This window comes from Vicugna pacos, chromosome 6 (assembly GCF_048564905.1).
Source record: "Vicugna pacos chromosome 6, VicPac4, whole genome shotgun sequence".
NCBI classification, from domain to species: Eukaryota; Metazoa; Chordata; class Mammalia; order Artiodactyla; family Camelidae; genus Vicugna; species Vicugna pacos.
Genome location: NC_132992.1, coordinates 2,558,951 through 2,571,527, shown reverse-complemented (window position 1 = coordinate 2,571,527; position 12,577 = coordinate 2,558,951). Strand labels below are relative to the sequence as shown.

The 12,577-nt window shown below is 43.2% G+C and overlaps 1 protein-coding gene across 1 annotated transcript in view; it reads left to right on the top strand.

The window, feature by feature from the left end:
• Positions 1-12,577, top strand: part of IQCH (IQ motif containing H) — a 184,206-nt gene that overhangs the window by 78,673 nt on the left and 92,956 nt on the right. Inside the window, 4 exon segments of the mRNA XM_072962195.1 lie at positions 992-1,074; positions 2,407-2,477; positions 4,312-4,350; positions 11,929-12,480. Of these exon segments, the coding sequence (XP_072818296.1) occupies positions 992-1,074; positions 2,407-2,477; positions 4,312-4,350; positions 11,929-12,480 (745 nt within the window).

Below are 12,577 nucleotides of genomic sequence, written 5' to 3'. Positions count from 1 at the left end.
CTAAAATTAGCAAGGAAGAAAGGAGGATGGCTTTGGGTAGACATGTATCAATAACTACCACAGAAGCACACAAGTTTCTCCATAAAGACAAGATTTTTTTTTCCCCTGACATTGATACTGGCAAAATTTATCATACAGATTTTTTCCAGAAGGGAAACTGAGTCACAATACAGGCAGTGCCTTAGAATACAGGCACGTTCTTCAAATGCACGTGCCCCATAAAATCCAAGGCTACATGAAATGATGAATTTAGTGCTAGAATTTCTGCAGGTAACTAAGAAAAACTTTAAAAAAAATTTTTTATAGATACCATTAACTGTAGATTATCCATGTGAATTTATCCTACCAAATTTCATTGAAATTTTCATGAATTCCCTTAAAAATCATGCCCACATCTCAGCTGCTATTTTGTTTCATCATGGGAATTTAACCATAAATCTCACTTGTCGGCAGGGAACTGAAAGTTAAACAGAACGTGTACTCAGCTTGCAGATAACAGGAAAAACTGGGTGAATATATGAACTCACAGTAGCCTGGGTGTATGGTATGAACTGATCTTCAGAAGCTGGAGAGCCAAGTCCAAGTGGATAATGGGATAGGAGAGCACAGAAGTCAAGGCAAAAACTTGCAGGCTTCGAATGGAATCTCCACACACTACAGTCGTCCCTCATTCTCTGCGAGGGATTGGTTCCAGGACCCTCGGCGGATACCAAAATCCGCAGGTGCTCAAGTCCCTTATATAAAACGGTGACTTACAGTTGACCCTCTGTATCCTCGAGTCCCACATTTGCAGATTCAACCAACCGCGTATAGAAATTGGTTGAATCTGCGGATGCAGAACCCACGGCTGACTGGATAGCCAACTGCCAGGCTTGAGGAAGGTGGTGGGCGGTCTAACAGTCCAGGAGGATCACTGAAACCACAAAGGTGATGAAACTGGATTGGTCCGATGCAACCAAGAACAACTGCCTTTTGTGGCGGTGACTTTTAGCGCTAAGACTTTGGCATTCCTGCTGCTTTGTAAGAGATGGCTGAAGATACTCCTCGTGGTCCACTTGAGGCAGCGTGAGAGATGTGAGTCCTCAAAGTGCAATTCTGAATTGTATACTAACATGCTGTCTTTGATGGATATCAGTCAATTTTTTCGAAGATTGTTGTTATAAAACTGATAGAAAAGGGGTGTGGACTAAGGAAGTGAGTTGAAAGAAGCCTCAGTTTTTTGACTCAATTAACTATTTAAATAAATTATTTGTTCTCGTTCTTGGAAAGAGTAGCGTAAGGATTTTTCCCTCCTGAGGATGTGGCATTTCAGCTGTTGTAAAAGGCAGTTGAGTTTGCTGCCAGGCAACAGGAGAGACGCGATTTCTCTTCCAGGCATCGTCTAGCATGTAAGCTTACCTCCCTGTGGACCAGATGTGTTCTCCAAAAGTTGTTGCTTATGGTTTAAATAATTTCAAAAATAATATTTACTTGTGTTTTTCATTTGTTTTTTTTTAACCCTAAGCCGTTTAAATTCTTTAGAATCACGGTTTTAAATTGCACGATAGAATAGTCCATTTTATATAGTTATATTTATTTACCTTTTAAATGAACTTGGGAATACAGCTATTTAAAGAAATGTTGGTGGGGAGAGTATAGCTCTGGTGGTACAGAGTGTACTTAGCATGTAGGAGGTCCTGGGTTCAATCCCCAGGACCTCCATTAAAATAAATAAATAAATCCAATTACCCCCCCCAAGTTTTTTTTTTAAAGAAATCTTATAGGAGAACATTTTATAAGACAAAGATTACACACTAATGTTCTTGCTTTTAAAATTTGCCTTTTTGAGGCTACAAACTGTACGATTCCAACCAAACAACATGTCAGAAAAGGCACAGCTACAGAAACAATAAAAAGATCGTGGTTTCCAGGCGTTTGGGGAGAGGGAGGGAGGGAGGGATGAACAGATGGAGCACAAGGGATTTTTAGGGCAATGAAATTATTCTGTATGATATTATTAGTGGTGGCTACACGTCATTATGCATTTGTCAAAGTCCATAGAATGTACAGCATCAGGAGTGAAACCTAATGTAAACTGTGGACTTTGGTTGATAATAATGTGCCCATGTTGGTTCAAAAATAAAAAATAAAAATAAAAAGGAAAAAAATTTGCTTTTTCATATAGGAAGTTTGAATAAGGTGACCTAACCTTATATTCTGACAGAATTGTTGCCCTTCCAAGCTTTTTGCTTTCCTTTTGAAGTCAATGATCACAAACATTTCATTGAATTGATACAAGAATGACTGGCAGGGAACAGTGACTGGGTGACAGAGCCATCTAACTTTCAAGGTGCAAACCCAGTAGCATCACCAATGAATCAGCCTCTCTTTCTGGAAGAGGTAACATTGCACCACCTCCATCCACAGCCTCTCGCCAGAGACCACAGTTGATTCCAGTGGAAATGAAGAATCTCTCTCCCAAGAAACAGAGACCAAAGGTATTCACATTCCTAACTAATGAAAGAAATTTGTTCTGATTTACAATATATTCAGTGAGATCTTTGGTATTACGCACATAGAATATAGTTGTACCTTTCACATAGAAGTAAATACTATTTATTATTATTTATGCTGCTGGAATGCATTTGATTTTAAATGGGGAAGTAGTTATGCAAGTAAACTCTACCGTGACAATATCTGTAGGTTCCAAAAAATTCAGTCCGGTTGCATTATTTTGAGACGAACTAAATGGGTCAGTCTATACTGTGACCTGGTCAACGGCCCAGGTGTCCAGAATAAAAGACTTACTGTTTTAGATCCAAATTTGTGTCGCATAAGGTATGTTGTTGTGAGGTTTCCTTTATCTTTCAGCAGAGGATAAAAAAGCAAGCGCTCCAATTTTGCGTAGATCCTTAATGCGGAAGAGAAAGGAACCGTGCATTCTCTAGCATTAGGACCTCACGGTACAACATGCGCATCCTTACGGAGCGTCCCCTGGGTTAGAGGTGCTGTTCTTCAGTAGCTTGCTTGCTTATGTTTGTGAGCCACAGGCTTGTGATAATTGAAACTTTTCCCCATAAAAGGAGACAGCTGGCAGTGGTTTTTTTTTTCTGGGCTTACCCTGTGTGGTCATGTTTACAGCTGCTACCATTGGGAAAAAAAAAAAAAGGAATGAAAGAAAGAGAAATTGAAGAGTGGCACAGAAGTTAATCCTACTGTGTCTATATAGTAAACTGTTCCCTGTTCTTTCCAGACTTCATCTTTTAATGCTTACATCTTCCTCAGGATGTTTTCACGGTATTTGCGACACTGGTGGGCTGTCCCCCCGCTTAAGAGATTTCCAAGCTGTTTATGTGGCAACATGTCATGTGACACCCCGGTTGCCATGGCAAATATTTGTGTTTCATGAAAAACGTGGGTTTAAAAAAAAAAATCAATGTAAATGGGCAAGCCCCAAGACAGACAGGCCTTCAGGCTAGTGTTTGGCCGGCGCCATGACTGTTTCAAATTCAGCTGTTTAACAGGCTGCGCAAGGGCCAGGGGCTCATGTGCATAATGGGAACACACAGGGCACCTGTTCTGATTCTCACCCCGTTCAGTATCTCAGGCCCCACAGTTTTATAGATAACAGATCTGCAGATAATACAGACATGACTAGGTTTTATCCAGTAAGTGGTCTACCTCAAAAAAAAATTTTTTTTAAATAATGACATTTCCTGAGTGCCAACTGGCCCTGCCTTTAATTTCGTCTCTATTGACTTCACAAAGCTTTCCCCTACTGCTAGAAGCAGAAATATTTAAAGACTTTCCCGAGGTCCCGAATGGGCACGTCTCTGAATTGACTCCTCAACGGTAAATGAAATAATCCATTTACTCTGCGAGAAGTGTCCTAGCAATGAAGTTAAAAGGCTAAGAGAAAAAACTGAGATATGCCCGGCCTCATGACAGAGGGAGGACGGTGCTGGGATCGGTCCCCACCGCCGGGCAGTGTGGTGCCCCACAGAGAAAGCCTTCCTTGTAAGTACTTCTCTGTGTGTCCCCTAGAAGTGAGACTTGGCATCTGATGATGGCTGATTTTAATATTTACTTTGTCAAACTCTTCAAAGCAAACAGGGCCTTTGGCAAGCAGAGCATCACTGTGTGGGGTAGGAAAGGTCTTTCTAATTATTAGCTCCTGCCTGCGTGGAAAGAGGGAATAGGCTGGCCCAGTGGGGGAAGCTGCGGGGGCGGGGGGGGGACGGGGCGGAGGGAGACGCTGCGCCTTCTATTTGTTTTGTAAAACTGCCCGTGAGAGTTGTTTTGATTTAAACTGTGTCTCATTCTTCATTGCAGGGGAGAGGCAAAAAGTCAAGAGGATATCATGATAGGAAGGTCTGTAATTTGTGTGACTAGTTGAAATTTGGGGTCTGTCACCTGATGTCCCTTCCTTTTGCTGCAGGGCAAAAGTATGCGAGGTGGGTTTGACAGCTGGAGATTACAAAAGTTGTTTCGCTCTCCTTTTATAAAAGAAATTGAATCATGTTTTCAGAAAACGAAACCAACATGGTTCATTTAGAGTGAAAACCCGTTTCCCCCCCCCCTCTGTTGGGACTGAATTGTTTCTCAGGCTTCAGTCCAAAAAATGTGATCTGGAACACTCGAATTTGGCTGAATCACGTAAGTCTTCAACCTCAATCCAAGACTTTCATCTTCTAAAAGTACACTTAAAACGAATAAAAGCTGCAAAACAACTTCAGTTGTCTTCCAGCGTGTGTGTGTGGGTGTGTGCGTGTGTGTTTATACACGTGTGCACACGCATACTGCATGTGATGGAACAGGTAAGGCTGTGGAATTTAGAGTTCAGCTGGCCAAAAGAAACAAGGTAACCAAAAAGTTGGAAAAATAAAATAGTCCTCACAATGGCAAGTACACCCCAGCAAGGAACATTCCATAGGGCCACGCATGGGTAATAAAAGTTCTGAGCATCCAACTAGTAAGAGAGCAAGAAAGAGCTGAATTCTCCTCTTACCAATAGACGAGCGTTGAGCAAATCACTTCAATTCTCTGTACCCCACTTTCCTTCTCTGAGAAATGGGGCTAATACCCCCTTTCTCTAGGGTGGCTGGGAGGGTTAGAGGAGTTAATGTGTGTGAAAGTGCTTTGGAACAATAAAGCGCTTGTTTCGTAACTCACTAGTCTTTTTTTTTTTAATTGAAGTGTAGTCAGTTACAACGTGTCAGTTTCCGACGTCCAGCACGGTGTCCCAGTCATGCACACACATACATATATTCGTTTTCATATTCTTTTCCATTAAAGGTTAGTACAAGCTGTTGAATATAGTTCCCTGTGCTCTCTAGTCTCTTTTCAAGAGAGTCTTCTAGACCTCCCTCTCTCGGTGATCTTATCAGTAAGAATTTCAGAGGGAGTTTAGTCACCCCTTTCCAAGGAAAAAGAGCCACGTCTTGGGTCTCCTCATCGTCCTGCAGAGCTGGGCGTAGACAGGGCTGTCGTCACAGCAGTGACTGCACACTGCTGTGCTGGACCTGGACAGAACGCTGCCCCGAGATGAACCAATCAATGCAATTCGATCCTCTAACCTCCCTTGACTTCTTGCTATGAGAAAATTGTGAGCTTGCTTCTACTTTGAAAAATAGGAGGCACTGTTTATCTGGACTTTTTCTAACAGCTGATGTTGACTGAGCATGTTCTTAGAACATGGCATTAAGCATGGCACATACCCACTGAATGCTCACAGCAGCCCCTGGACCTCCGTACCTTCATTGCCCCCAGGCCACACAGCTGGTGCGGAGGATCCAGAGTCTGGGCCCCTTCCACATACCAGGTCATGAGCTTTTCCACACGGGCTGGTTTTCCAAATTCTACTACTGCCACTACCAGCAGCTAACATGCATTGTGTGCTTACTCTGTGTCAGGCACTGTTCCTAGCACTTTCCTGGGGGCATCTCACTTCACAACCTCTCTATGCAGCAGGTACTATGGCTGTTCCCATTATACCGGGAGGTCCTAGATACAGAGAGGTGAAGGGCATCCAACTAGTAAGTGACAAGAGCCAAATCCAAAACTGAACTACAATGACTGCCAGAGTCCCAGATTAGACATTTGAAAATAATCTCAATCATTCTTCATGCAAATCTTTCTAAAAGATAGTCTATCTCTGCCTTCCTAATGTAATCTGAACATTTTCTCTATCCAATATCATATACGCATATGTACAGTTTCTGGTGTCTTTTTTTGGTTTGTTTCCTTCAATATCAGGATAGGAGTTGTCACCTCTGCTCTCATGTTTGCTTTTATTGGCTCTCAACTTAACAGCCTTCTAGATCATTTAACCAAGTACATTTGAGTGAATGACAAGTTTGAATCAATCAGGATCTGCATGAGGAGCCAAAGAATAAAATAACAAACCAGAGTGGAGTTGTGTTGATTTGCGGAGCCCAAAATACTGGAATATCACTCTTTGAGGCTCTCTCCCCTTGACTATCTTTACACCTGGTTTGTGCAGGCAGCTATTCCTCTACTGTGGTTTGTAAGTTGCTAGAAAGAGCTTCCTATCCAAAACAAAATTGAAAAGGAAAAAAAAAGATCCCTGGGCCTTTTTCAGGGTACATGAAGTGAAACTATTGGAGATGTTTGCCTTTGATCTGATGGCCTGACTAGCTCCAGGAGTTTGTGACACATGGATACTACTGGAGAGGTACCACTTTACATCAGAGTGAGGGAGGGTGTCAAAATTAGAAGCGCCCTGATGGGAGCTGAAGCCTCATGGGGGAAGTGACTTCCCAAGGCCACAGAGAAAGGTAGTGACAGTCTAGATCCCAGGTTTTCTTACTTCAGATCCATCACTTTTCCATCACACCATGGTTCTCTGGCATGTTCATAGGGATTCGTTTTACAGATTGCTTTCCAAGTAAGAAAAGATCAGCAGGTCAAGGCCAGGTTGACTCTGATGTAGGTGATGGCAAAAGGCAGGCTGAGAAGAAGAGCACAGCTTGGTTAAGGGCTATAGGGACGTTCTGGACAGTGAGGGCTGTGGGCATTGGTGGGATGGGGTAGGGAACAGCAACTAGCTGTGTGACCTTGGGTAAGTCACTTAACCTCTCTGAGCCTCAGTTTCCTCATCTATAGTAATAGCCACAGGGACTGGAGGAAAGGCAGTCAAAAATTCTTCGCATGTATTAACGATCTTCACAACAACTTTACAGAGACCTCTCATTTTTGTAGATGAAAAACATTTAGTTTCAGAAAGGATGTTGTCTTTGTCCGCTCAGGCTGCCATAACAAAATCCCACAGACTGGGTGGCTTAAATAGCAAACATCTATTTCTCACGATTCTGGAGGCTGCAAGTCCAAGGTCAGAATGCCAGTGTGGCTGGGTTCTGGTGAGAGCCCTGGTTTGCTGGTTCGCAAGTGGCTGCTTTCTTGCTGTATCTTCACGTAGCAAAGAAAGAGATCACACCTTTTTTGTCTCTTCTTACAATGGCACTAACCTCATCACGAGGGCTCCATTCCTCATGTCCTAATTACCTCTCAAAGGCCCCATCCCCAAATGCTGTCACCCTGGGGACTTGTGGAGACACCAGCATTCAGTCTATAGCAGGTGGGTAGTTGCCCGAGAGCACACAGCACACGGCAGCAGAGTATGGACTTGATCCCAGGTTAGCCAGACTTCAAGGCCAAGGCTCATTTCCCTGGATCCATAATATCCTATTTGAGTTAAAGGTGAGGCCGGTGACCTTCAAGATCCCTCGTGCTCTAAAATTCAGGCCTGTGGTTATGCTGAATCCCTGAGCCTTGATCCGATCAGCTACTTTCTCTGCATACTGTATGTATCTTTCAAACAAGGCTAGCAAACTGAGGTCTTGATGCCTGTTCCATACAAAGTTTAACACATTGTGGACCTTCAGAAATATTAAAAAAAACAGGCCAGACAAATGGCATGCCTGGTCTTCAGGGAGCAGTGACTTCTCCATCTCTGAGGATCACTCCATTCACACTCTGGACTAAGTCTAGAGCCACAATGGCAGGAGCAACTTGCTCTTTTCCACACAGTGGCAGATGGATACATCTGGGTGTTTGCAAAACTGAACTTACAGATTCGAAAGTGATTTAGTCTACCCTTCTAGGCAAGTCACTCTCTGAAGATGATATCCACATTTGATGATCCCAAATACTTGACCATTTACCACCAGGAGAACTTGTTTACATCCAATTTAGAGATCCTTGGCTACAGTTTAATCCTACATCCACATGCTCTCCACATGTTTGAAAAGAACATTTTTCATAAAGACATTCGGTTTAGATTTAGACATATGTCCTTTTTTCTGGAATTTTTCTTCGTGGCAGTTAAGGGTAAATTTCAGAAGCTAATACTGGGCCTGTGTTTTCGGCTTCATGTCTGTGACTTACTGACATATGTGATCATCACCCTGTCTTCCTGTTTTTTTTGTTTTCGACTTAGAAGTTTCCCTAAATAATTGCTCCAGAAACTCTCAAAGGTGCCTAGTTAGTGATTATACTTTGCAAATGAAGACAGGCATTTCCCAGCTGGTTGACTCAAGTTAGAGCAGGAGGCTAATAATCAGGCCATGGCCACAGGTTTGGGCTCTGTGTGGGCCACGTGGCGAGAGCAGGCGTCTCACAAAGGTGTGGCCACATCCCAGAAAGGACCAGGTGAGAATGCAGGTGCCACAACAGAGAGCCATCCCCACCAGGAGGGAACAGTGTGGCGACTGAGTGTAACACTGCATTGGGAGTACAGCACATGGTGCACAAAAGAGAAGGGAGAGAGAGAGGGTGGGAGGAAGGGAGGGGGGAGGATGGGATGGGGAGGGGGGAGGGAAGAAGGAGGTGGGGGAGGAAAGAAAAGAAGGGAGGGTAAAATGGGAGGGAAGGAAAGAAGGGAGGTAGGAAGGAAGAAAGAGACTGCAGGCAGGAAGAAAGGAAACAAATCATCGCGGACAAGTTCATGGAGATAAATAGTAAAGGAGGGCTAGCAGAAGGAACCAGGACCTGAGGTGTGGCGTGGCCTTCAATCAGGGCCCTTGTTCCTAGCAGGCTGCGAAGCAGTTTTGTCTTTACCTGCTCAATGGGTCTCACAATGCTGATGCACTGCTTTAATTTGGGAAGCTTTTCTCTTGAGAGACATGTCTTTTCTTGCTCTAAGTCTAAAGTGCTCCCAAGTGTGGCATTCTCCGTGACAGATGTACTACAGTTATGCTTTAGCTGACTCCAAAGCCATAGCTTTCCCGTGCCTGAGTGGTCTGTTTGATGTCCAAGAGCGTCTCCTTTGGGAGCAGGTCTTTACTGGAATATCATCCAAGCAGGTAGGGAGGTGTAACGCCTTTGTTCTCAGACAGCCACTGTTCACCGTGGTAACCCCACTCCCACTCCATGGCTACTCTTTCAAAAGGTCTTAAGTGTATTTGCTGATGTACGTAAATGCCTTAGACCTACCCCCTGGAAGGGCGCCGTCCAAGAGAGACTTGAGTCCTCTCCTTTCTAAACTTCTCCCAAGGTTGCTCCAATTGCATAGATGGTCCTAATTCCACATGACTCTCTGTAAAGATAAGAAATTTCAAAACTCGTTTAATGTTCATGTTACCAAGGAGACCAGAGTCTCTGGCGAGCCTCCCGTTCACAGCTGTGCTTCGCATAGGAGTCTTGGGGTCTTGTTGACAGGACCAGTCACGTGACTGCAGGACCAGCCAGCTCCGTGCTTGTCCATCTGTGATTATTTTGCGTGTCTGTTTCTCACTGATGAAGCCCTGCCATTCTTCTCTGAATTCTAACCTTCCCACCGTCTCCTTCTCGAAGGAAGGCAGAAATGCAGCCAAGGGCCATTTCTGTTGAAACCTGTACCACTTGTCTTCTACAGCTTCTCCTGCCAGGGTTGAGGTCTGTGGAAGGAGGCACTGCTTCTGTAACTCCCTCCTGCCCGTCCAAGAAGAAGGAATTTGTTTCTATCTACCAAACAGTCGGCATTCTCTCTTGGAGCCTTGATTAGATCAGAAAGGGCTGGAGTCTTGGCGAGAAGGCTTTCTCCATCATTCATATGCCTATAACGACTCAAAAGTACGCAAAAGCTCACTGCTGTAAAAGTCTGCTTCTAACGTCCAAGGCAATCACCCCTTTCAGACTTAACACTTGGTTTTCAGTATTTTTACTTGAGATGACAGTCTAATTAATTATTCCACTGCCTGGAACCTAAGGAAAGAAAAAGAATTTGAAGATTTTTTTTGCTCGTGTTTGCTTATTATGCTTTTGTCGTAAATATATCTCTTGGCTTGCTTTTCTTTTAGATAGCTTTCGGCCTTGAATTTGTTAATTAGTATCAGCCAACATTTGTGTAGAAAAGACGAAGCATGAACAATCTAACATAGTAATCCTCAACACAGTGCTGCGCAATAATAGTTATTGAAGTATTAACTGGATTTTTTTTCCTTTGAGTTCTGTGAAAACTCTTCAAAATGCAGAGAGCAGTATAATCCTACATTTGGTAAGGATGGACTTATGTACCTGCAAACGTCGACATATTGAAGGCAATCTGTTCCTTAGATCCCTAAGCCAGAAGTAGCCAGCACAGTAAGTTGGTACCTGATTGACTGAGAGGGCAGGACCAGAAACATCTATGCCCCTCATTCCTCAGGGGCAGAGTGTCTATTTTTCTAGTGCCACAGATTTCAATAATGAAATGTAGTAGTTTTACCGTGGACAGTGAGACAACACAATTTCCTTTACCTTTCTTCTTTTTTTTTTTAAAGGTGGGTGTGTGTGATATATATTGCTGTTGTTATCCAAATCTCTTCTTATTTTGTTTATTTTTTTATTGAGTTATAGTCAGTTTACAATGTTGTGTCAATTTCTGGTGTGCAACACAATTCTTCAGTCATACAGGAATATACATATATTCACCCTTATATTCTTTTTCACCATGAGCTACTACAAGATATTGAATATAGTTCCCTGTGCTGTACAGTATAAACTTGTTTATCTATTTTATATATACCGGTCAGTATCTGCAAATCTCGAACTTCCCGTTTAACCTTTCCCACCCTGATTTTATTTTTTAAATAGCATTTATTCAGTTTTTTTTCTCAAACAGATAAGTACAAAGAAGGGGAAAAGAAAAACGGCCCAGTCCTCCCATTCTCAGATAACCCCTCTTGACATTTAAAAATAAAAGTAGTATATTTTCATGACTTAAAAACAAAAGCTCAAGCAGTACAGATAGGAACAAAATGCAAAGCAAATGTTTCTTGGTTTTAGATTTCAAATCCTCCCTGCCTGGGGATAGCTTCAGATATGTCCCTAAGAAGACTCCAGATTTAAGAATGAAAGAACATGTCAAGCGAAGCCTTGAAATTGGGAAAGGGCGATAACACACAACAGAACGCTCTTCGCAAAACTCACTCCTGGATATTCAGGGAAGGTGGCAGAAGAACAAAATGCTAGATAGTGATGACCTGTTAGAAGGTCAGCATAGACAGGACAGCTTTAATGAGCTTGTCTGAAGTTGTCACTGAGGCTGCAAAGGAAGGCTTCATCCTGTTTTTCAGGATTGGTGGAAACTTACGAACAAGGAGGCAATGACATGCTTCCACCCACGCATGCGTGAATAGTAAATCACAGAGATTATGGGGTCGGCTGACCATATCATAGTGAACTAAATGCATACTTTTTTATGATCAGTTTTCTTGAGCCATTTTATAACACTTGCACAAGAATGATAAAAAGCTTTGGGCAACCTCTAAGATATTCTTCTGGCAATGAGTGTTACGATATATACCAGCCAGACTTTCCTATTATCACACGTATGTATTAAATCAGAACTGGGATCCACATCCTCCCACCGTCCAGTAATAAATGGTAACATAGTAGTGTATGTCTTGACCACTCATTTACAGTAAATCACAATTCTGTTTCATCTCTGCCGACACTTTCCTTCCACAGACCTTGAAAACGACAACACCGTCTAAGTCTCCGCATTTGCCGTGGGAACATGACTTTTTTATTTATAATGGAGTTGTAGACAAGACAGCCCCTGACTTCGTAGCATTCAAGGAACATTTCAGTTTGTCTTGGGGAAGTATTTTCTCTCTATTGGAACACATCCAGAGGTTTCTCAGGGACTACGCGATACCAGAAGTCAAAATAAAAGGGAACAGTTTGGCAGCGCTCCTACCAGAGTTTGAGCTCAAGAATAAACTTAGCAGGCATGACCTCCTCTCGGTGTTAGAGAACCCGGTTCACATCCAGATGATGTTAAACCTGCCGGGGCAAAGGTACAAAGGCCAAGATGGAAAGACAGAGGCTGCCAGGAAGATCCAAGCCACGTGGAAATGCTACCGAGTCAGAAAACACTTCCTCCTTTACCGGCGGCAGAAGTGGGCTTCAGGAGTGATCGCCATCGCCTGGCTCTTACACTGCCACAAGGTCCGACTGAGGAAGCTCCTGAAGGAGTCACGTGAAAGACACCTGGAGAATTTCCGCATTCGAGCCAAGGTACGCAAGGCTGCCAGCTGTTAGGGCAGGCCTCTTTTTCTAAACATTTCCTGCTTGAGCGATTGCAATAAGTTGTCTCTCTATCTCCCCTTTCTCT